Here is a 24,497-nt window from a genome sequence, read left to right as displayed (position 1 = left end):
GCTCGCTTGAACCTAGGAATTTGAATCCAGCCTGGGCAATAGAGCAAGACTCTGTCTCTAAAAATAAAATAATAATCTGTCAAATGCCTTAATCCTCCTTTTACCAGGAAGTAAAAAGAAAAGGAATAATGAAAGAAAGTATGTTGGATTGTTAATAAAAATTTAAACATAGCAGACCTTTGTGTATCACATAGATTTTGGTATATAAACATCACAAAAGACAAAAGAATACCATCACAGGTCTTTTTTCTAGCAAAATAAGATGATTGAAGTTCTTGCTGCAAAATATCATGTGATGAAATCCCTATCAAAGTGGGTAAGAGTACTGTATTTTATTTTTGTCCTTAGAATTGTATCATTGGCTCCTGGATTCTTGAATTTGAGAAATTCATCTAGGATATCATCATCTGAGGACTCATAGTCTGAGATTTTTGTTGTACAATCAGTTCTACCATTATTTGTATCTGGAGTGCTATATCTTGTATCTTTATGTTCCTCTTCTGGTTCATCTAATTATTGCAAAAACATCTTCCTTTGTCAGTTTTCTTCTCTTTGCTATCACAAGTAGAAAATGAAAAAATTCTAATTCCTAACTGCATTCAATGAAAGCTAAAAGCAGACTATGAAGAAAGTATCTCTAGTCTTAAAAAAATCTTCTTGAAAGATAATACAATACTTTGGGCATGGAAGAATTATGACTTATTTCACTCGTTCATCTTCCTTCTAGGCAACTTGACCATTCTACCATTTTCTTACTATTTAATAATTGATGAATAATGATGCAATAATTTATTGGATGACAAAATAGTGAAATGTTTCAAGATATAGAAAAAATAAAATCAGGAGCCAATAATGAATCTTGGATTTATAAAAGGATCTAATGGATTCATATGATGATTACAAGATAGAATGAGTTTTATCCTTTTAAAAAATGAATAAATATTGTCTCTGATCTTTGAAAGACCTCTAAAATATATAAAAGTTGTGAAATATCAACACTCACAAGTATAGTTAGAACTGCTCAAAAAGAAACTCAAAAGCTACAGTTGAGTCCGACGGACCTTGTCTGGCCTCACTGAATATAAAGATCCAGGGATCTCGAGATTTCCATTTGCTTCAAGATAGAATAAAATGTTTTCAGGTTATGGGTCAGAAGGAACAGAATATGTGACACTAACATATTTTCTTATTTAGGGGGCATCCGAGTGGTTGTTGTCAATGCCAGCTATACTCAAATTTCAGACTGGACAACCAGCTTAAGCTGTCTTCTCTTGTTCAGCCCTTCTTTCCAAGCATAGATTACATCCTGTAGCTATAAGCTGTAGCGTTAGGGGCCTAGTAAAGAGACATGTGCGCTTCATTACATCTAAAATGATCGAACTCCTCATATCCAATCCCCTTGCTTTAATCTGCTATTGCAAAATTCATTTAGCAAGAACGTCGGAGACACACAAACCCAAGATTGAGCCACAGCGCCCTCTGGTGTGATTGTACGGTGAAGCGAAAGCCAATTTCTGTGACTCATAGGAAATCATTTCTAAACAGTGTTTCTAAGACGAATTTGCATTCTTTCCAGGTGAGTGGATCCCAAGTACTACAGACTACGGTAAGACCTTTTCTTCACTTGTCTTCCCTGGTGGGGTTGGCCAGTTCTCCTCTGCTGCCGTTGGCTAGTTGAGGCTGAGCACAGCCCAGGTCACAGAGCAAACACCCGCCTTGCGAATGCAGGAATGCCGGGGAGACAGGAGACGTGGGTACCAAGACCTGGGGCGTATCCCAAGTGCACACTGGGTCAATCCCAGCTGTCGTTCGCCTTCCTCTTGCTCTCTGACTCTCAGTCATTTATCAGATGAGGTTAGCTTCAGTTTGGTGTGAGGAGAGATAGTTGAAAATAAAGGTCAGTACCTTTTCTTTCTTTCTTTCTTTCTTTTTTTTGAGGCGGAGTCTCGCTCTGTCGCCAGACTGGAGTGCAGTGGTGCAATCTCGGCTCACTGCAATCTCCGCCTCCCAGGTTCAAGCAATTTTCCTGCCTCAGCCTCCAGAGTAGCTGGTACTACAGGCACGCGCCACCACGCCCAGCTAATTTTTGTATTTTTAGTAGAGATGAGGTTTCACCATGTTGGCCAGGATGGTCTCGATCTCTTGACCTCGTGATCCACCCACCTCAGATTCCCAAAGTGCTAGGATTACAGGCGTGAGTCACTGCACCCAGCCAACCTTTCTTTTCACTAATAATGGCAGGTATCTTGAAGATAACTAAACTCTACCAAGTACTTGCTATATACCATGCGTAAAATGATTTTCATGTATGAAATGAATTGATATATTTAAAAAATACTTAAAATACCACCTGGCACACAGTAAGTGCCCAACTAATGCACATAGTGAGTGCTATTGTCATGAAATCTTCCCAAGAACACTTTGAGGTAAGTAATATGATTATGCCCATTTTGCAGATGGGAAAACCAGGGCACAGTTAGCTAATTTGTCAATATTTCTATGTCTAAGATTATGTGTCTGGTGAGTAGCAGGGCAGAGATTTGAGCCTAGGATGGGTGCCTCCTCCTACCCCTGTCCTGGTCTTTGACTTTGGCTAAATGTCCCCGCCTCTCCAGTGAGAGTGTGCAGACCTTTGTGCCTAAGTTTGATTTTTCAGGGTCTTCTATGTGTTCACTTAGGATGACTCTGCTCCTGGGCCCTTGGCCCTGTTGAGGTCAGTCCCTCCCTTTCCAAGACATGACTTGAGAGATCCAGAAATGGCCTGGGAAAGGCAGCTTTCTGACCAACACCCAAGGGAGAGTCTGAGGCAGGGAGACTGAGCACTTTTCTGGAAGAACCATTCACAGGGTGACCAGGAGGGGGCGCATTGCCCCGCTGAGCCTCTAGGTTCATCTCTGCACCAGAAGAGGTGCAGATGGCATAGAAGGTAGCGTGTTTAGCTCCTAAGAGGGGCCCTTCTGAATAAGGCCTCAGGTCTGAACAGGCATCTCCTCCGTGGATTATGTCCCTGAATCTGGGGAGGGACAGAGCATGGGAGGTCCTGAATGTATTTTGGGGATGCCCTGAAGATGGTGCAGCTGGCCTTTCCTCCCTGTGGGAGAAAAAGCAACCTGCCCCCTTCCCTTGCATCCCATTCCAGCCTCTCACTCTGTGACCACAAGTTTCTCATAATCTCAAACTCACCATTGAAAAGCCACACCCAGGATCTGGCTGGTACTCTCAGGACGGTTGGCTGTACCCCTCAGGACCTGTGCCTCTTTTCCTCACACCATCAATGCAGGTTACCCCAGTGAGTGGTCTAGTGGCGTTGTGTCAGGCAGGAACATGGTACTTATTGACTTCCCAGCATGGCCAGCTCTGTGGTGGGAAGCAGGCTGTTTCAGCCCCTCCCAGGATAGGAGGCTGGAAAAGTAGGTCAAAGCTTGCTCTTGGACTTGATCCTGATGGGACTGGAGAGTATATTGAAGCATTTTGAGCAAGGAATTGAATTGAATATATTTGTACTTTATAAAGATAAAACTTGAAGACCACCTGGAGACTGATGAATCCTCTTAGCACGGAAATGGGCACAGAGTAAGCACTGCATCAATGCTGGTTGAATCAATGAATGTGGATGGACTAGAGAAAGGAAGAGCAGAGACTGAGGATTCAGCTGGGAGGAGGCCAGGTTCAAGGGGATGAAGGCTTATCCCAGTGAAATGGCAGTGGGAATGACAAGGAAAGAATGACCTTGGTGATGTTAGATATAGGACGTGAGGAGAAGGAGGAGTCGAATATGATGCCCTTGTTCCCAGCATGGTTGATGTGGAGCATGATGACATCCTTAATTCAAATGGAGGGAAGAGGCTGTGTTGAGTTTGGGATGATGTGGGGGATAGGATGGCCAGGAGGCCACTGAAAATGCTGGTCTAGAGCTCAGGGCTGGGCTGTCAGGGCTGAGTCAGGATCAGAGAGGTAGATTTGGGGGTCTTCTGGAAAGTTCTCAGAGTACATGAGGTTCTCCAGGGGGAAAATACAGAATGAGAGGAGGGCAAAGACAGAACATGGAAGAACAAGGATATTTAAGGTCCTGTGGGGAGAAGGACTATAAATAGGCAGGGTGGTGAGAGGAAGAAGGGGGAGTGAGGTGGGTAGGGATGCAAGTCAAGGTGGCCAAGAGCACCAGGATAAGGGCTTCTCGCTGTGTCACTGCAGGTCTGCCTCTGAGACTGGTGAATGGAGGTGACCTGTGTCAGGGCTGGGTGGAGGTCCTGTACCAAGGCTACTGGGGCACTGTGTGTGATGACAGCTGGGATGCCCAGGATGCCAATGTTGTCTGCAGGCAGCTCGGCTGTGGCTATTCCATGTCAGCCCTGGACGGGGCCCACTTTGGTCAGGGCTCGGGAAACATTCTCTTGGGTGACGTGCATTGCTCGGGAAGGGAGCCCTACCTGTCAAGCTGTCCCCACAGCGGATGGTATAACCACGAATGTGGCCACAGGGAAGATGCCGGTGTCATGTGCTCTGGTAGTGTGGATATCACCTTGCTCTGTGTATGTGCAACTCTGAGCCAATATCAACACAGATGAGCACGTGTGTGTATGTATGTGTGTGCTCTGCAGCTTACTTGCTTTGCAGTAAGTCATGTCTTAATTGATATTGGAGGGCAGGTGGTTACCGGCCCATTTCATAGACAATGAAGGTCAAGAAATCATCAGCCTGTCCTGAAGCTGGATGTGGTGGAGGCAGGCTTCAGTCTCAGGCCCCCAGAGCCTGCTAATGCAATCACCTCACGGACTGGTTCTGATGAGCAGCATCACGACCACCCCTGGCCTCGGATACCAAATGAATATCTTCCTACGTGGCAGTTTCTCCTCCTTTAAAGGCTGAGGAAGATGGGGGAACTTAAAACAAATGTATACCAACATCAAATTGAGGAGTAACGCAAAGCATTCTCTTTATTGGGAATTAAATAAAGGATACTTAAAATCCTCAATGGAAAAGAGAACTTCTCCTGGACCCAACCCAGCAAATCTCAGTGCTGATGTCCTTTGTTCACATAGTGCCAGGATGTGCACAAAGACCAAGGGGTTCTTTGATCCACAAATAAACCTCCAAGGACACTGGCCAATGGCGTGCTCCCCAAAGAGGAGTTTCGGGTTAAACTGTCCACTTCTAGAGGAACGTGGCATTTGCTGTGTGGACTGGCCTGAGCCCATGCCTCTGTGCATGGGATGTGCCCTTGATAATCCAACCACCATGTAGGACTGGGCTCCCCAAGGGGGCATGGTTCTATATGCAGCCACTTTGTGAGTGGTTTAGTTTTGCATTCTGAAAAGGATAGTTTTCTTCGGAAACCACCTTTTTTCTGGTTGAATCACGTTCTCAGGGATGTTTCAGTGATGGTGAATATTTGTCATATAGAAATGGCCAGGTGTTATTTGTCATCCAATCTTGTGACTAGGATGGGGCTGTGAATGGACTGGGTGACTTTTGGAATAGAGGCTGTGGCAGCAGAGCAGGTTGGGGGAAGGTAACAAGAGCAAAGGATGCTCGTGCGGCATCCTAGCCCAGCCTGGGGCCATTATGGTGACAGAGGGATTGGCAGTTGATTGGCTCTTAGTAATGGAGCCTGCACTTAGGCCCTGTGCTTCCAGTCTTTGCTTGAGAGCTGAGGAAGCTATGGACCAGCCCTTCCCAAGCGAGGGCTACCATCAATGAGCTCTTCTTTTCTCCACCCTGCAGGTTCTCTCATTACCTCGGAGGCGTCCCTGGAGGTAACATCAGTAGAAGGTAATGTCTACTATGGGGGATCCCTGTGGGTTCATTTCCCCACTGCACCCCTAGGTTCATCTCTGATCCAGAAGAGGTGCAGAGGGCATAGAAAGTAGTGAGCTGGCGTCATGTGCTCAGGTGGTGTGGATATCACCTTGCACTGTGTATGTGCAACTCTGAGTCAATATCACCACACATGAGCACGTGTTTGTACACTTGTGTGTGCTCTGCAGTTACTTGCTTTGCTGTAAGTGATGTCTTAGTTGATGTTGGAGGGTAGGTGGCACTGCCCCCATTTCATAGACAATGAAGGTCAAGGGATCATCTGCCTGTCCTTCTGAAGCTGGATGTGGTGCAGGCAGGCTTCAGTCTCAGCCCCTCAGAGCCTGCTGATGCAATCACCTCATGGACTAGTTCTGATGAGCAGCATCAGGACCACCCCTGTCCTGGGATACAAATAAATACCTTCCTAGGGAGAAGTTTCTCCTCTTTTAAAGGCTAAGGAGGATGGGGGAACTGCTGGTCCTTAAGACATAAATGTATACCAACATCAAATTGAGGAATAACCCAAGGCATTCTCTTTATTGGGAATTAAATGACAAATAAAAGATACTTAATATTCTCAATGGAAAAGAGAACTTCTCCCGGACCCGACCCAGCAAATCCCAGTTCTGATTTCCTTTGTTCACACAGTGCCAGGATGTGTGCAGACACCAAGGGGATTTTTAATCCACAAAGAAACCTCCAAGGACACTGTCCCATGGTGTGATCCCCAAAGAGGAGTTTCTGGTTAAACTGTCTACTTTGAGAGCAACTCTGGCATTTGGAGTGTGGGCTGGATTGAGCCCAGGCTACCATGCCTGGGGTGTGCCTGATAATCCAACTACCCAAGTGGACTGGGCTCCCCAAGGGGCGCCGTCCCCCCATGCAGCAGCTTTGTGAGGTGGCTTGGTGTTTGCATTCTGGAAGGTTGGTTTGCTCAAAACCACCTTTTTTTCCTATGGATTGAACCACACTTCTCAGGAATATTCAGTCATGAGTGAATATTTGTCATTTGAGGGGTGTGTTTGAGCCATAGACACAGTCAGATGTCTTTTTGACAGCATTCAATCTTGTGACTAGCCTGGGGTTTGTGAATGAGGCTACAAGGTGACCTCTTGAATAGAGACTGTGGCAGCAGAGGAGGTGGGGTAGAAGGGTGTAATAGTAAAAAGGATGCAAGTGTGGCATCTAGCTGATCTGGGACCAGTACAGTGACAGAAGCGATTGGCACATGGTTGGCTTTTAGCAATGGAGGGTGCCCTTAGGCCCTGTGTTTCCAGCCCTTGCTTCAGAGCTGAGGAAGCCATGGACCAACCCTCCCCAAGCAAGGGCTACCATTGATGAGCCCCTCCTTTCTCCACCCTGCAGGTACTGTGTTTCCCTCGGAGGCGCTCCTAGAGTCAACTACAGCAGAAGGTAACATCTACTATGGGGGATCCCTGTGGGCTCATTACCCCACTGCACCCCTAGGTTCATCTCTGATCCAGAAGAGGTGCAGAGGGCATAGAAAGTAGTGAGCTGGCGTCATGTGCTCAGGTAGTGTGGATGTCACCTTGCACTGTGTATGTGCAACTCTGAGTCAATATCACCACACATGAGCTCATGTGTGTATGCTATGAGAGTGTGCTCTATAGTTTACTTGCTTTGATGTAAGTCATGTCTTAATTGATGTTGGAGGGCAGGTGGTACGGCCCCTTTTCATAGATAGTGCAGGTCAATGGCTCATCTGCCTGTCTTTCTGAAGCTGAATGTGGTGGAGGTAGGCGGTCTCAGCCCCCCGGAGTCTGCTGATACAATCACCTCGTGAACTGGTTCACGAGCAGCATGGCGACCACCTGGCCTAGGATACCAAATATCTTCCTGAGTGGCAGTTTCTCCTCTTTTAAAGGATGAGGAGGATGGAGGGTTTTTTTAATCCACAAAGAAACCTCCAAGGACACTGACCCATGGTGTGATCCCCAAAGGAACATGGTTAAACTGTCTACTTTGGTAACTCTGTCTCATTTGGAATTGTGGCTGGACTGGCCAGGCTGCCATGCCCAGGTTGTGCCCATGATGATCCAGCTGCAGAGGTGTGGGCTCCCCAAGGGGCATCATCCCCATGCAGCAGCTTTGTGAGGTGGCTTAGTGTTGCATTCTGGAAAGGTTGGTTTTGCTTTCCAAACCGCCTTTTTCTAGATTGAACCACCTTCTCAGAATATTCCAGTCATGGTGAATATTTGTCATTTGAGGGTGTGTTTTGGAGCCATAGACACAGTCAGATGTCTTTTGACATTCAATCTTGTGACTAGCTGGGGGACATGAATGGACTGGGTAACCTCTTGAATAGAGACTGTGGCAGCAAGAGGAGGTGGGGGTAGAATTGTAGTAAGGATGCTCGTGTGGCATCTGGCTGATCTGGGACTGAGCGATTGGCAAATGGTTTGGCTTTTAGCAATGGTGCCCTTAGGCCCTGTGTTTAGCCTTGCTTCCAGAGCTGAGAGCCATGGACCAGCCACTCTCCCCAACCCAGGGCTACCGTAGCCAGGCCCCTCCTTTCTCCACCCTGCAGGTACTGTGTGTGTTTCCCTCGAGGCTCCTGAGAGTCAGCTTTGGCAGAGGTAGCATCTGCACTATGGGATCCTGTGGGCTCATTACCCCACTGCACCCCTAGGTTCATCTCTGATCAGAAGAGGTGCAGGGCATAAGTAGTGAGCTGGCGTCATGTGCTCAGGTAGTGTGGATGTCACCTTGCACTGTGTATGTGCAACTCTGAGTCAATATCACCACACATGAGCTCATGTGTATACTTATGAGTGTGCTCTATAGTTTACTTGCTTTGATGTAAAGTCATGTCTTAATTGGTGGAGGGCAGGTGAGTACAGCCCCTTTTTCATAGATAGTGCAGGTCAATGGATCCATCTGCCTGTCTTTCTGAAGCTGAATGTGGTGGAGGTAGGCTTCGGTCTCAGCCCCCCGGAGTCTGCTGATACAATCACCTCAGTAGACTGGTTCTGATGAGCAGCATCGCGACCACCCCTGGCCTAGGATACCAAATATCTTCCTGAGTGGCAGTTTCTCCTCTTTTAAAGGATGAGGAGGATGGAGGGTTTTTTTAATCCACAAAGAAACCTCCAAGGACATTGTCCCATGGTGTGATCCCCAAAGAGGAGTTTCTGGTTAAACTGTCTACTTTGAGAGCAACTCTGGCATTTGGAGTGTGGGCTGGACTGAGCCCAGGCTACCATGCCTGGGGTGTGCCCTTGATAATCCAACTACCAAGTGGGACTGGGCTCCCCAAGGGGGCATCGTCCCCCATGCAGCCGCTTTGTGAGTGGCTTAGTGTTGCATTCTGGAAAGGTTGGTTTGCTTTCAAAACCACCTTTTTTCTAGTTGAACCACCTTCTCAGGAATATTCCAGTCATGGTGAATATTTGTCATTTGAGGGTGTGTTTGAGCCATAGACACAGTCAGATGTCTTTTGACATTCAATCTTGTGACTAGCCTGGGGTTGTGAATGGACTGGGTAACCTCTTGAATAGAGACTGTGGCAGCAGAGGAGGTGGGGGTAGGGTAATAATAGTAAAGGATGCTCGTGTGGCATCCTAGCCCAGTCTGGGACCAGTACAATCAATCACAGAGCGATTGGCACATGGTTGGCTTTTAGCAATGGAGGGTGCCCTTAGGCCCTGTGTTTCCAGCCCTTGCTTCAGAGCTGAGGAAGCCATGGACCAACCCTCCCCAAGCAAGGGCTACCATTAATGAGCCCCTCCTTTCTCCACCCTGCAGGTACTGTATGTTCCCTCGGGGCTCCTGGGAGTCCAGCACAGCAGAAGGTAACATGTGCTATGGGGGATCCCTGTGGGCTCATTACCCCACTGCACCCCTAGGTTCATCTCTGATCCAGAAGAGGTGCAGAGGGCATAGAAAGTAGTGAGCTGGCGTCATGTGCTCAGGTAGTGTGGATATCACCTTGCACTGTGTATGTGCAACTCTGAATCAATATCACCACACATGAGCTCATGTGTATACTTATGAGTGTGCTCTATAGTTTACTTGCTTTGATGTAAGTCATGTCTTAATTGATGTTGGAGGGCAGGTGGTACCGCCCCTTTTCATAGATAGTGCAGGTCAATGGATCATCTGCCTGTCTTTCTGAAGCTGAATGTGGTGGAGGCAGGCTTCAGTCTCAGCCCCCCGGAGTCTGCTGATACAATCACCTCGTAGACTGGTTCTGATGAGCAGCATCGCGACCACCCCTGGCCTAGGATACCAAATATCTTCCTGAGTGGCAGTTTCTCCTCTTTTAAAGGATGAGGAGGATGGAGGGTTTTTTTAATCCACAAAGAAACCTCCAAGGACACTGACCCATGGTGTGATCCCCAAAGAGGAGTTTCTGGTTAAACTGTCTACTTTGAGAGCAACTCTGGCATTTGGAGTGTGGGCTGGACTGAGCCCAGGCTACCATGCTGGGGTGTGCCCTTGATAATCCAGCTACCAAGTGGGACTGGGCTCCCCAAGGGGGCATCGTCCTCCATGCAGCCGCTTTGTGAGTGGCTTAGTGTTGCATTCTGGAAAGGTTGGTTTGCTTTCGAAACTTACTTTTTTCTAGTTGAACCACTTCTCAGGAATATTCCAGTCATGGTGAATATTTGTCATTTGAGGGTGTGTTTTGTCATTTGAGGAGGTGGGGATAGGGTAATAAGAGTAAAGGATGCTCATGTGGCATCCTAGCCAGCCTGGGACCAGTACAATGACAGAGCGATTGGCAAATTGTTGGCTTTTAGCAATGGAGGGTGCCCTTCGGCACTGTGTTTCCAGCCCTTGCTTCAGAGCTGAGAGCCGCGCGGTTAGCCTCTCAAGTGAGGGGCTGCACCATTAATGAACCCCTCCTTTCTCCACCCTGCAGGTACTGTGTTTCCCTCGGAGGCGCTCCTGGAGTCAACTGCAGCAGAAGGTAACATCTACTATGAGGGATCCCTGTGGGCTCATTACCACTCTGCACCCCTAGGTTCATCTCTGATTCAGATAAGGTGCAGAGGGCCTAGAAAGTAGGGTGCTTAGCTCCCAAGAGGGGCCCTTCCACATAAGGCCTTAGGTCTGAACAGGTATCTCTTGCATCGATCGTGTCTGAGACTGAGGAGGAATCAACTTGAAGATACATCTCCAAGGAGTCCTCAGTGGACTCTTGTTTCTAGAGTTTCTGTTATCCTTGCTTGTTGCTCGCTCCTGTGTTCCTCACCCAGCTGTGCTCATCTCTGGCCAGCCTATGGTGCTGGATCTCTGGCTACAGGGCCTTGAGAAGCAGGTGCCTACCTGCTAAACGTAGCCAAATTGCTAGGACAGCATCCTTGCCCTTGCCCTTTCTTTAAGCCCATGTTAGGCCACCCTTGTTTCTTCTTAACAGAGAGAAATCACAATCCTTCAACTCATGGGCATCAGAGGTCATGTACTTCCCCCTTGGGTACCTCCAGTGAGAAATCTGGGAGACATAGTCAATACAGCCTGGGATTCTGGCAGTCTGGGCTTTGGGAAGGGAAGTCACTTCCCATTTCCCATGGGAAACCTTGGCCCTAGGAGAAGCTCAAGGACAACATTCTCACCAAAGCCTCTGCCCTTCCCAGGGTTGGCATGCAGCAGTTGGGAATGCTGATGGTACACGCCTCAGGCCCTCCCATTCCTCAGGTCATCTCTTTCCTCTCCCTCTGGCCCATGGGGTGAGGCCTGACTTAACTTCTTTCTCTTTCCTATGATTAAGGACACAGAAGACACTAGAAATGAGGGTGAGACTGGCTTTATTCTGACTTAGCCATGTCCCTTACCAAGATTCCCACATTTTCTTATTTGCAGCAGCTATAAGAGGAGAATCTGTTCCTTCCTCTGGAGTGGTTTCCCCTGAGGACCCTGTTACATGTTAAGAACCACATCTTGGCCTGACAAGCCCTTTGGTATAACTGGTCCAGCCAAGGATGGGAGCAAGAGGGTGGAGGGATTTGGCTGATCTGCCTGTCACACAGGATTGCAGATAAGACTTACTCGGAGTTGCTCTTATCAGGAACTCCAGTGTCAGGTGGGAGTCACATTTCTTCTAGATATAGAGCCTCATGTGGAAGCCCAGTGGAGAGCTCAGACAGAAGCTGAGTGCTGTGGCTGCAGTGGGTTAAGGGTAACTCTCAGGTCACTTCCTCTCCAAGCCCCAGTTCTTGTAGGTCAGTTCTTGTAGGTGCCCTGGACAAATTCCAGGGCTCCGCAGCAATTCAAAAACAGAGATTCCAAGCCAGTATCTTACTTAAAGGGGAATATTAGAAGCATTTCCACTAGTGTGAAAAACAAGGCAAGTATGCCCTCCATCCCCACTGCTGTTCAATGTCATACTGGAGGTAGTAGCCAATGCAATTAGAGAAGAGAAATCAATTAGAGGCATAATAATGAGAAAAGTTATTTTTGCATCCCTCTCCTGGAGTTCTGTATAGGTTACATGTAGACATATCAGAATCAGAGTGAGTATGTTGGTACAGAAATATTTCCTCCACAAGCAGCCCTTTAGAATTGAAGAACTCAGTGCCAGACAGGTTTCTTGACTTTCCCAAAGTTACACAGCAAGACAATATCCAGATCAGGAGTGATGGCTTCTCAGCAGATCCTAGTTTACTTTCAGCCCATGAGTGTCCTCAGAGGAGATCTAATCTTATATTTTGTTTTTTTTTTTTTTTTTTGATTTTGTTTTTCATCTTCTACAATTGGCAAATGCAGAGACTACCACCACAAATACCGAGTCTACTGTTGTGACAGATAATCAGTAATTTTGAGTCTGTTTCTGTTATGTCATGATGCCAACTATATCCATGGGCTTTACTGTTATTCAGGAAAAGTTTTAGGGAATGGGATTGGAGGGAATGTTGTGAGTACACAGTGACCTGGATCCCAGAGGTCAGCTAGAGTGAAGCTTCCTTCATTGCCCATGCTCCTGGGAGTAGGGAGAAATCAGTCAGAATGTGGCATCTCCAAGAGCCTGTGTGCTTTGGAAGCAGAGACCAGTGGGATCAGTCTCCAGTTCAGAGTGACAACCCAGCTCCCCCATCTCCACAGCTCTGTGCTGACCCCAGCCATCCTGGCCCTGAGGAAGGCTATAAGGCCAGGAAGATCACATGCAAAATGTGCTCCAAGCCAACCTTAGAGCTACAGATACACATCAGAGCTCCTTCCAGGACATCCTGATGTCACCACGCTGCTCTTCAGTGTGGGATGTTATGTGTCCCCTGTCTGAGTGAATCAGGCAGAGCCCATGGTCTGCTTAGAGAAGGGTCTTGTGTATCTCTAGGCCCCTTCCAGGATGCAGATTAGGTGGAGTCTTTTATTTTCCTCCAGCAGAAGCTCTAAGACTTGGGTTTGGGCCAAGCAGTCACTGTCCTCTTCCCCATGAAGAACTCTAACCTTAAGGCATGTTAGAGCCCAGCCTAGTTAGAGATTCTCTCAAAGATATTTGCCTATGGGAAAGACCCTGAATGCCCTGCAGGCCCTGAGACCTTGTCTCTCAGTAGGAGTGTACAAGAGAAATTCTGTGCCTTCCTCTAGGATCTGATTACGATTTGGCCCTGAGACTGGTGAATGGAGATGGCAGGTGTCAGGGCCGGGTGGAGGTCCTGTATCAAGGCTCCTGGGGCACAGTGTGTGATGATAGCTGGGACACCAATGATGCCAACGTGGTCTGCAGGCAGCTGGGTTGTGGCTGGGCCATGTCAGCTCCAGGAAATGCCTGGTTTGGCCAGGGCTCAGGACCCATTGTCCTGGATGACGTGCGCTGCTCAGGGTACGAGTCCTACCTGTGGAGCTGCCCCCACAATGGCTGGCTCTCCCATAACTGTGGCCATAGTGAAGATGCTGGTGTTATCTGCTCAGGTAGGCATCAAAGATCTCTGGAGGGTCAGGTGTGGTGACTCACAACTGTAATCCCAGCACTTTGGGAGGATGAGGCAGGCAGATTGCTTGAGCTCAGGTGTTCAAGACCAGTTCTGGGCAAGATGGCAAACCCCGTCTCTATTAAAAAAAGAAAATCACTTGGGCCCATTCTGGGGACAGACTGTATTCAGAGAATATAGTGACAAACAGGTTTCTCACTCCAGGGCCCCCGCCCAAGACTTTCCTGGTTATCTGGTGGCTCTGGGGTTTAGTTGGGGCAACTGGCCTGTGGGTACAATGCCATGGTCAGCATGGATCCCCAAGCTGCAAGCAGTGCCCCAACATTGGTTTGGGGGTGACTGACACACCGGTGTTCAGACACAGGGTCCAGCATGCTGACATCAGAAATAACGAGCTTTTTATTCTGCTCTAGGAACGTCTGCATAACTCATACCCCTGTTTTCCCCGATGCTCCTTCTCAGGGATGGCATGTTTCAGGGACCTGGTTGGTGAAACCTCCCTCCCCTTGAACACCGTATTACCTTGAGTGCTGTCAGCCACTGACCCACAGGGAAGGATGCATTTGTAAATAGTTCACTTATGATTGCTGTGAAGAGAGGCAGGGAAGTGGGGTAAGGGTGGGAGGATGTCAGTGAGTCACAAATGGTGGGCTCACATGTGAGCTCAGCATGGGGAGCAAGGGGACCTCCCAGAGGATCACCAAGAATCCACGTCAAACCTCAGACTCATTGCCGCTCAAGGGTGGAGAGTTAGGGTCTTCATCCCCTCATTGCTTAGGGTGGCTGTTTGCTGCTCCCTGGGTGTTGATACTGAGGTTGTTGTGGCCAGTCCCAGGCACCGAAGTGACCTTCATATCCCTGGAGAGTGAGCCGCAGGCACAGAGACGGAGGCAATGCCGGGGGCTGTGGGTTCCCTGAGGGACTGAGGGCTTCACGGTGGGCACTGGCAGGGCCCACTTGGTGGACATGTGATGGACATCAGCTGAGGGTGTGGCTACTCCAAGTCACTTCAACCTTAACTCTAGTTGGAGTCACTGAGTGTTTGGTGTCTAATGTTGCTATTTTTTCTCATAGCTGCCCAGCCTCAGTCGACGCTCAGGCCAGGTGAGTCCCCAGAATCCTTCCTTGGGATACCCCTTCTCTTTCTGCTTGGTTACCCCTTCCCCAATCCACAGAGCCTTCCTGCTTCTCTGCAGATACTCTCGGGCATGTTATTTTCACCCCAGCTCTATAACTGAGACCCTAGCATGGTGCTTCTTAAGCACACGTAGGATTCAGCTTCTGCCTTCTCTTCAATCCATCTCAGCTTTCATCATATAGTTCCATGCTGTCCCAATGGAAAACCCTTACAGGTTCAGAAAGAAGCCACCTGTTTAATGAGCTTTGGCCCCTTTATGTTCTGGGCTGACATAACCTTTCTGAGAATTGAGGGTGAGACCCTCTAATGTTCTGTTGAAGGCAAGGTCAGTATAGGCCTGATACCCGCATCTCTCACTACTTGAAAGACCCTTGAAAGACCCCCAGATTCTGCAGGGCCATGTCTGCATTCAGAAGAGGCAGAGGCCATGCTCAGGTGAGAGAGAAGCTAAGAAATGTTTCTGGTGCCTTCACTTACCAGGAAACCTGATATCCCCCGGGTGGGCCCGCTAGTCCCCCAAATATCTTAGCTGCAAGTGTCAAGACTTGGCAGTGGTGTCAGATAAGTCAGACAGTCCATGTGTCAGTGGATGGTGGGGGATGGAGGTGGCGAAGGTTTCCTAATTGAGAAGAGGTCATCCCTGTCTCAGAGAGAGATGGAAGGGCCTGCATGGTGTCCTTTGTCCCTGAATGAGTTCTGTGGGCAGGAGACCTGGGCAGACACATGGGGAGCAAGTGGCTGGACCTGGGAGTGGAATTGTTTTCACAACCGGGTCCTAGGAAATGCCCGGTTTGGCCAGGGCTCAGGACCCATTGTCCTGGATGACGTGTGCTGCCTGGTCCAGAGAACTGCTTGTTTTTTACCTTTTTCCCTTCAAATCCAATTGTATCCTTTCTCTTTGTTGCTGTTTACAGACAGTTGGCCTGTCAGGATATCACCGGTACCCACAGAAGGTAAAGAATCCTCTCAACACTCCCTGGGGCTCACTTTCTACCTCTGCATACACTTCGGAGTTCATAGTTCACTTATGATTGCCATGAAGAGAGGTGGGAAAGTAGGCTAAGGGTGGGAGGATGGCAGCAGGTGATGAACAGTTGGCTCAACAGTGAGCTGGGCACTAGGAACAGGAGTAGGACCTCCCAGAAGATCATTAGGAATCATTAGGCTCACGATAGGATGAGGCTCAAGGTGGGCCCTTGCTTCTTCATGTTTCTGTGGGTTGGGTAGGGAGGAAGCTGGAGTCTCTGAAGACCCAGAACTAGATGTGATGTTGGAGAGTGGAGGGTGCTGGCGACCTGTCTCCTGTGGGATCCTGTTCCAAGTGGTCAGGAAAGATCCTCATCTGTGTGCTCAGGACAAGCCTTGGGGGTCTCCCTAATCCTACGGGGACCTCATCCCTGCCATCTCTGGTACTTTCCCAGTCAGCCAGACAGGACCATGCTCCTGAATAAGGGAGGGGTCTGGGCCTGCCATCTGCAGCTGAGAAGCTCCATCCTCTGTGTACCCAACTAGATAGTGGGATATCCAGTCCTATCACCTCCACTGGGGTCACAGGTGCTTCCCCAGAAGTTGAGCATCCATAGACCTGGGCAGAGTAGGCTGTCAGTGCTACTTTCACTATAATTAAGCCTAATCTCTGGCTTCATTATGCAAAGGTGACTGCCTGCCTGGGTGACTTAGTTCATTAGGAAATGCCCTGAGTGTGGAACTTGCCCTAGATTGTTAGGGGTCTAGGCCTGCCATTTGTAGCTGTGTAGCTCCATCCTGTCTGCCCCCAGAGTGGGGAGTGGGGTGTCCATTCCTGGCCCCTCCTCTGGGATGTCATACATGCTTACCCATAACTTGAGCTTTTATAGACTTGAGTAGAATAGGGCATCACTTTTTCCACTATGACAAAACTTAACCTCTGGGTATGGTAATCTTCAGTCGTGACTGCGTGTCCTGGTGACGTTGGCATTTGTATTCAAACTTGACTACTTTGCCTACTGCTCTGAGTGTTGTACATGCCTTATCCTTGACCTCATCATAGAGATGGATGAAGGGTTCTTGTGTTCCCCTGTAGGATCTGAATCCAGTTTGGCCCTGAGGCTGGTGAATGGAGGTAACAGGTGTCAGGGCCGAGTGGAGGTCCTATACCGAGGCTCCTGGGGCACCGTGTGTGATGACTCCTGGGACACCAGTGACGCCAATGTGGTCTGCAGGCAGCTGGGCTGTGGCTGGGCCACGTCAGCCCCAGGAAATGCCCGGTTTGGCCAGGGCTCAGGACCCATTGTCCTGGATGACGTGCGCTGCTCAGGACATGAGTCCTATCTGTGGAGCTGCCCCCACAATGGCTGGCTCTCCCACAACTGTCAGCACAGTGAAGACGCTGGTGTCATCTGCTCAGGTGGGTCTCCAAGACCTTGGGCTCCCTCTCTTGGAGTAGATTTTGCTCAAGAAGCAAGATCTCATGATGCTCTGATCTCCTCACTCAGAGCTTTTTCAACCTTTCCTATATTTCTAATATCTCCTTAGCTCTCTGCTAGGAAACAGCATGAGTGTTCATTGCCAGGTTTTGAGGAGGTCAGGCAGGACAATAGCCAAAGTGAAATAAGGGTCACACCTTTGTTCACCGAAGCAGCACAAGCAGAGGGAGAAGACGAAAGCGCCAGGTCTTTGCCTTTTAGTGTGGCTGGAAAGCAATAGCTTGGGCCGGTTTGTTCAGCTCAGCTTCTGCTGAGGGCCTCGGGCTACTTGTACTCCTGGCAGAAGAGGATGGGGAACTGGCCTGGGCAGAGGTCACATGGTGAGGGAGGAAGCAAGAGAGGGCAAGAGGGAAGGCCCAGGCTCTTTTCAACCACCAGCTCTTGCTAGGAACTAAGAGAAGAACTCATCGCTCACCAGGAGGGCAGTAAGTTATTCATGAAGGGTGGGTCTCCATGACCCAGACATGGTGCATCAGGCCTCAACTCTAAACTTGGGGATCCAATTGCAATATGACAGTTGGACGTGACAAGCCTCCAAAGTATAGCACCCTGGCTCTCCAGGGTTCCAACTTTCCCCTACTGAAAGATTTTGCATAAGGGTTACGTGGATGAAGCACATATAGGGGATGGGGGAGGGACTGTCTCACTGGAAGGAGCCCAGAACCAAAGGCTCCTGCTAGGAACTGCGGTCTTCTGCTTAGGCCCAATAAGGTGGTGTCTTAATAGAGACACAAGGCTAGGAGTGCAGATCTGTGTCTGTCTGTGTCTGGTCTGGGATTTGGGCACTGTGAGTCCTTGACCACAACTCCCTCCAGAGCACTGCAGTGTTGTGCCTGTGCACCAGTCTGGTGTGGAGTGTGCAGTTCCCATGAGGTCTGCTGGGCAAAGCCTTATTATGAATGCCTGTGGGCTGGGCTGGAAGATCACAGGCAGGACTTTGGCTGGAGTGGCCTCCTCACATTTTTTGACTCAGGGACTGCTAAGACGTGCAAGGGAGAGTGTTGGTTTTGTGTCAACCTGATTACAATTGGCAGACACAAAGTTAATCACTTTGGAGTTGGCAATAGTGGACAGGATCTGCCTAGACACCTTCCAAGGAGCATCTCTGTGGGGATGTGCATGGCAATACCCCTCCCTCTGTGATGGAGACCTAGGGTGGACTGAAGGCATGACCTGTCTAGTTCCTTCCACCTTTGTTCTGGTTTTGCCAGCTTCGTAGTGCATCTGATCTGACCTCCTCTTTCTCACAGCTGCCCAGTCCTGGTCGACGCCCAGGCCAGGTGATTCCCCAGTGTCCTTCCTTGGGATGTCCCTCTTCTTTCTGCACAATTATCCCTTTCTGCACTCCACAGAGCCCTCATTCTTCTCAGAGTGGATACTTCGGGGCATATGATTTTCCCTTGCTCTGTAACTGAGACCCCAGCATGGCACTTCTAAACCAGACCTAGGGTTCAGGAGGCTTCTGTCTTCTGTTCCATTTATCTCAGCTTTCGTGAAGCAGTTTCATATTGTCCCAATGACCAACCCTTAGAGGTTTAGAAAGTGGCCTCATATTTAATTAGCTTTGATCCTTTTCTATTCAGAGCTGATATGACCTTCCTGAGAATTGAGTGATTGCCAAAGTCTCCTGGGAAGCCAATATCAGTCAATAAACATGACTTCTGCCATGGGCAAGCAATGTCAGTGCAGGCCTGATACCTCCATTCCTCATTCCTTCAAACACCCCAGATTCTGCAGGGCCACATCTGCATCCAGAAGAGGCATAGGCCATGCTCAGGCAGGGAGAGGGATAATAAATATTTCTGGCAATTCCACGTACCAGGAGACTTGATACCCCTTGGTTAGCTCCTTGGTTCCCCTAACATTTTAGCTCGAACTAGTAGAGTCTCAGCAATGGTGTCAAATATGCCTGTTAGTCCATGTGTCAGTGCATGGAACAGGCTAACCCTTTGTGACTGAGAAGAGGACATCCCACACTTCAGAGATAGGAGGGATTGAACTAGTCTTCTGTCAGGCCTATGTCCCTTGCCGAGCTTGCTGAGCTGAAGACTTGGGCAGACACATAGGGAACAAGTGGCAGGAACCAGAAGTGGGGTAGTTTTCATGATGCTTGCCTTGTCCGGAGACCTTTCCTTTTGGGGCTTTTCACCCTCAGGTTTAACTCTAGCCTTGTCTTTGTTGCAATTTATAGACGCGTTGCCAACCACCACCTTACCGGCATCGACAGTAGGTAAATAGTCCTCTCACTCCTCCCTAGGGCTCGCTCTCTACCTCTGGACAAATGTTTTGTCTGAAAATGATAGAATGAGGGTCAAGGAGGGCCCCTCTCTTTTTCATGTCCCTGCGGGTTGCGGGGGAGGAAGGTAGAGTCTGTGGGGACCCAGCTCTGGGTCTGATGTTGGAGGCTGGAGGTTGCTGGTGACTTGTCTCCTGTGGAATCCTGTTCCAACTGGTCAGGAAAGATCCTCATCCAGGTGCTGAGGAAAAGCCCTGGAGGATTCCCTTATCCTACTAAGACCTCATTCCTGTCCCTCAGCCCATGCATTGCAGAGGTGTGAAAAGTCAGTGAAAGTGACTGTCCCCGCACCTGTCTGGCCAAGGCCTTGTCTTACCTGTGAAATTTTCAGAAGCCAGAAAGGACCATAGAATTGCCACCAAGCTCCTGAGCATGGGGAGGGTCTCGCCTGCCAACTGTAGCTGTGTAGCTCTGTCCTGGGTGTGCCCAAGTTAGAGAATGGAGTATCCATTCCTTTTAACTCCAGTGGGATCACAGGTGCTTCCCCAAAACTTGAGCCTTCATAAACCCAGACAGAAAAGGGTGTCACTGCTCCTTCAACTTTGATGAAGCTGAATCTCTGGTTGCAGTCATATTCAAAGGTGACTGCCTGCTCAGGTGACTTTAGCCATTAGGATGTGCCTTGAGTGTGGAACATTCCTTAGATCCTTGACCTCCTGATAGGGATGGATGAAGGGTTCTTGTGTTCCCCTGTAGGACCTGAATCCAGTTTGGCCCTGAGGCTGGTGAATGGAGGTGACAGGTGTCAGGGCCGAGTGGAGGTCCTATACCGAGGCTCCTGGGGCACTGTGTGTGATGACAGCTGGGACACCAATGATGCCAGTGTGGTCTGCAGGCAGCTGGGCTGTGGCTGGGCCACATCAGCCCCAGGAAGTGCCCGGTTTGGCCAGGGCTCAGGACCCATTGTCCTGGATGACGTGCGCTGCTCAGGGAATGAGTCGTACCTGTGGAACTGCCCCCACAATGGCTGGCTCTCCCACAACTGTGGCCATCATGAAGACGCTGGTGTCATCTGCACAGGTGGGTCTCCAAGACTTTGGGTCTCCTCTCTTGGGGTAGATTTTGCTCAGGAAATGAGGTCTTAATATGTTCTAATCTCCTCACTCAGAGCTTTTTCAATATTTCCTATATTTCTGATATCTCCTTAGCTCTCTCCTAGGAAACTGCGTGAGTCTTTACCACATTGCCAGGTTTTGAGGAGGTCAGAGAGGACAATGGGCCAAAGTGAAATAAGGGTCACACCTTTGTTCACCAAGGCAGCACAAGCAGAGGGAGAAGATGAAAGCACCGGGTCTTTGCCTTTTAGTGTGGCTGGAAAGGAATAGCTGGGGCCAGGTTGTTCATGAAGATAGAGGTTGATTTGAGTCGTGGCTTTGCAGGCTGCATAGGAGCATGGTGCAGGCATCTGCTCAGCTTTTGCTGTGGGCCTCAGGCTGCTTGTACTCCTGGCAGAAGGGGATGGGGAGCTGGCTTGGGCAGAGGTCACATGGTGAGGGAGGAAGCAAGAGAGAGCAAGAGGGAGGGCCCAGACTCTTTTCAACCACCAGCTCTTGCTAGGAACTAAGAGAAGAACTCATCCCTGACCAGGGAGGTCACTAAGTGATTCATGAAGTGTTGGCCTCTATGACCCAGACGTGGGACATAAGGCCTCACCTGTATACTTGGGGATCCAATCCCAACATGAGTCTTGGAGGGGACAAGCATCCAAACTATAGCATGCTGGCTCTCCAGGGTTCTGCCTTTCCCCTACTGAAAGGTTTAGGTGAGGGTGAGGTGGATACAGCACATATAGGCATTGTTGAGGGATGGTCTCACTGGAAGGAGCCCAGAAGCAAAGGCTCATGCTGGGAAGGGAGGGTCTTCTGCCGAGGACCAATAAGGAGGCATCAGACTGGAAACACAAGGCTGGGAGTGCAGTTTTGTGACTGTCCCTGACTGTCCATGTCTGGCCTGCTTGACTGCAATTCCCTCCAGAGCACTGCAGTGTCCTGCCTGTGCACCAGTCAGGTGTGGTGGTGGTGGGGTGGTGGCAATGTCCATGAGGCCTGCTGAGCAAAGCCTTGTTATGAATGCCTGTGGGCTGGGCTAGGAGATGACAGGCTGGATTTTTGCTGGAGTGGCCTCTTCATACTTGCTGATGCAGGGACTACTAACATGTGCAAGGGAGAGGGTTGGTTTTGTGTCAACCTGATTGCTATGGGAAGACACAAAGTCCTTCAAACATCCCCAGATGCATCAGGGCCCCATCTACATCCAGAAAGGCAGAGGCCATGCTTGGGCAGGGAGAGAGATATTACATATTTCTGGTGCCTCCACTTGCTAGGAGACTTTATACTCCTTTGGGCAGCTCCCTGATCCTTCTAATACTTTAGCTCCAAAGGTCAGAGGCTCATCAATGGTGTCAGATATGCCCATTAGTCCATATGTCAGTGGATGGGGCAGGCAAACCCTTTGAACCTGAGAAGAGGATATCCCACACTTCAGAGGCTGGAGGGATCAGACTGGTCTCCAGTGAGGCCTGTGTCCCTTGCAGTGCTCACTGGGCTGAAGACTTGGGCAGACACATGGGGAGCAAGTGACAGGAACCAGAAATTGAGTAGTTTTCATGATGCTTGCCATGTCCGGAGACTTTTCCTTTTGGAGCTTTTCACCCTCAAGTTTAATTCTAGCCTCTGTGTTTATTGCAATTAAAGACGCGTTGCCGACCACCACCTTATCTGCATTGACAGTAGGTAAATAATCCTCTCAACCCTTCCTAGGGCTCACTCTCTACCTCTGGACAAATGCTTTTTTTCTGGAAAGGTTAGGATGAGGGTCAAGGTGGGCCCCTGTCTTTTTCATGTCCTTGTGCATTAGTGGGAGGAAGTTGGAGTCTCTGGGGAGCCAGTCGTGGTTCTGGTGTTGGAGGCTGGAGGGTGCTGGTGACCTGTCTCCCACGGGATCCTCTTCCAAGTATCAGGAAAGATCCTCATCCAGGTGCTGAGGACAAGTCCTGGAGGTCTCCCTACATCCTAACGGGACCTCGTTCCTGGCCCTCCGGCCATGCATTGCAGACCTGCAAGGGTGGGTGACAGTTCCTGTCCCTGCAGCTGTCTGGCCAAGGCCTTGCCATCCTTGGCAATTTGCCAGAAACCAGGGAGGACCACGTGGGTGCCACCTAACTCTTGAACATGGGGACAGCATGGGCCTGCCCTCTGGAGCTTTGACACTCCATCCTGTGTGTGCCCAGAGTAGGGAGTAGGGCGCCTACTCCTGTCACCTCCACTGGGGTCACAGATGCTTCCCCAAAACTTGATCCTCCATAAACCCAGGCAGGATAGCGTATCACCTCTCCTTCCACTGTGATGAAGCTGAACCTCTGGTTGCAGTCATACTCAGTCGTGACTGCCTGCCCAGGTGACTTTGGCATTAGGAAGTGCCCTGAGTGTGGAACATTCCTTAGATCCTTGACCTCCTGATAGAGATGGATGAAGGGTTCTTGTGTTCCCCTGTAGGACCTGAATCCAGTTTGGCCCTGAGGCTGGTGAATGGAGGTGACAGTGTCAGGGGCCAGTGGAGGAGTCCTATGCGAGGCTCTGGGGCACCGTGTGTGATGACTACTGGGACACCAGCTGATGCCAATGTGGTCTGCAGGCAGCTGGGCTGTGGCTGGGCCACGTCAGCCCCCAGGAGAAATGCCCATTTGGCCAGGGCTCGGGGCCCATTGTCCTGGATGATGGCTGCTGCTCAGACTGAGTCCTACCTGTGGAACTGTCCCCACAGAGGCTGGCTCTCCAGCTGTGGCCATCAGGGAAGACGCTGGTGTCATCTGCTCCAGGTGGGTCTCCAAGACTTTGGTCTCTCCTCTCTTGAGGTAGATTTTGCTCAGGAAGCAAAGTCATATGTTCAATCTCCTCATTCAGAGCTTTTCAGCCTTTCCTGCATTTCTGATATCTCCTTGGCTCTCTCACAATGCATGAGTCCCTTGCCACATTGCCAGGTTTTGAGGAGGTCAGAAGGACAATGGGCCAAAGTGAAATAAGGTCACACCTTTGTTCACCAAGGCAGCAAACAGAGGGGGAGAAAGATAAAGAAAGCACCGGGTCTTTGCTGGAGTGGCTGGGAGAAAGGAATAGCTGGGGCCAGGTTGTTCATGAAGATGAGGAGTTGATTTGGAGTCGTGGCTTTGCAGGCTACATAGGAGCATGGTGCAGGCATCCTGCTCAGTTTCTGCACTGCGAGCCTCAGGCACACGCCTGGCAGAAGGGATAGAGCTGGCTTGGGCAGAGGTCACATGGTGAGGGGAGGAAGCAAGGAGCAAGAGGGAGGGCCAGACTCTTTTCCAGCCACCAGCTCTTGCTAGGAACTAAGAAGAACAAGCATCCTGACCAGGAGTCACTAAGTGATTCATGAAGTGTTGGCCTCCATGGCCCAGACATGGGACATAAGGCCTCACCTGTATGCCAGGGATCGATGCAACATGAGTCTTGGAGGGACAGCATCCAAACTATAGTCGCTGAAGCTCTCCAGGGTTCTGCCTTTCCCCTACACTGAAGAGTTTAGGTGAGGGTGAGGTGGATACAGCACATATAGGCATTGGTGAGGATGGTCTCACTGGGAAGGAGCCCAAGCAAAGGCTCATGCTGGGGAAGGGAGGTCTTCTGCCGAGAGAGGACCCAATAAGGCATCAGACGCTGGAAACACAAGGCTGGGAGTGCAGTTTCGTGACTGTCCATGTACAGCCTGGGAGTTTTAGGGTGTGAAGTGCTTGACTATAATCCTCCAGGCACTGCAGTGTCTTCGTGTGCAGAGTCAGGTGTAAGGTCAGACAGTGCTGCCCGCCTGGGCCTGCTAGGCAGCCTTATTATGAATGCCTGTGGAGGCTGGGCTAGGAGATGACAGAGCAGTTTTTGCTGGAGTGGCCG

At 49.6% G+C, this 24,497-nt stretch overlaps 1 protein-coding gene across 1 annotated transcript in view; it reads left to right on the top strand.

The window, feature by feature from the left end:
* Positions 1 to 24,497, top strand: part of DMBT1 (deleted in malignant brain tumors 1) — an 87,332-nt gene that overhangs the window by 17,722 nt on the left and 45,113 nt on the right. The window contains 24 exon segments of the mRNA XM_031651915.1: positions 1,546 to 1,576; positions 2,679 to 2,713; positions 3,246 to 3,289; positions 4,114 to 4,563; positions 5,725 to 5,772; positions 7,165 to 7,212; positions 8,348 to 8,396; positions 9,565 to 9,611; positions 10,685 to 10,732; positions 11,022 to 11,083; positions 11,353 to 11,430; positions 13,317 to 13,703; positions 14,108 to 14,179; positions 14,769 to 14,798; positions 15,747 to 15,785; positions 16,765 to 17,218; positions 20,290 to 20,674; positions 22,547 to 22,656; positions 23,088 to 23,129; positions 23,132 to 23,205; positions 23,207 to 23,270; positions 23,273 to 23,324; positions 23,326 to 23,383; positions 23,385 to 23,410. Of these exon segments, the coding sequence (XP_031507775.1) occupies positions 1,546 to 1,576; positions 2,679 to 2,713; positions 3,246 to 3,289; positions 4,114 to 4,563; positions 5,725 to 5,772; positions 7,165 to 7,212; positions 8,348 to 8,396; positions 9,565 to 9,611; positions 10,685 to 10,732; positions 11,022 to 11,083; positions 11,353 to 11,430; positions 13,317 to 13,703; positions 14,108 to 14,179; positions 14,769 to 14,798; positions 15,747 to 15,785; positions 16,765 to 17,218; positions 20,290 to 20,674; positions 22,547 to 22,656; positions 23,088 to 23,129; positions 23,132 to 23,205; positions 23,207 to 23,270; positions 23,273 to 23,324; positions 23,326 to 23,383; positions 23,385 to 23,410 (2,733 nt within the window).

Source organism: Papio anubis, chromosome 11, assembly GCF_008728515.1.
Source record: "Papio anubis isolate 15944 chromosome 11, Panubis1.0, whole genome shotgun sequence".
In the NCBI taxonomy this organism is placed as follows: domain Eukaryota; kingdom Metazoa; phylum Chordata; class Mammalia; order Primates; family Cercopithecidae; genus Papio; species Papio anubis.
The sequence above is the reverse complement of the archived record's forward strand: the minus strand, read 5'-3'. Positions and strand labels throughout refer to the sequence as shown.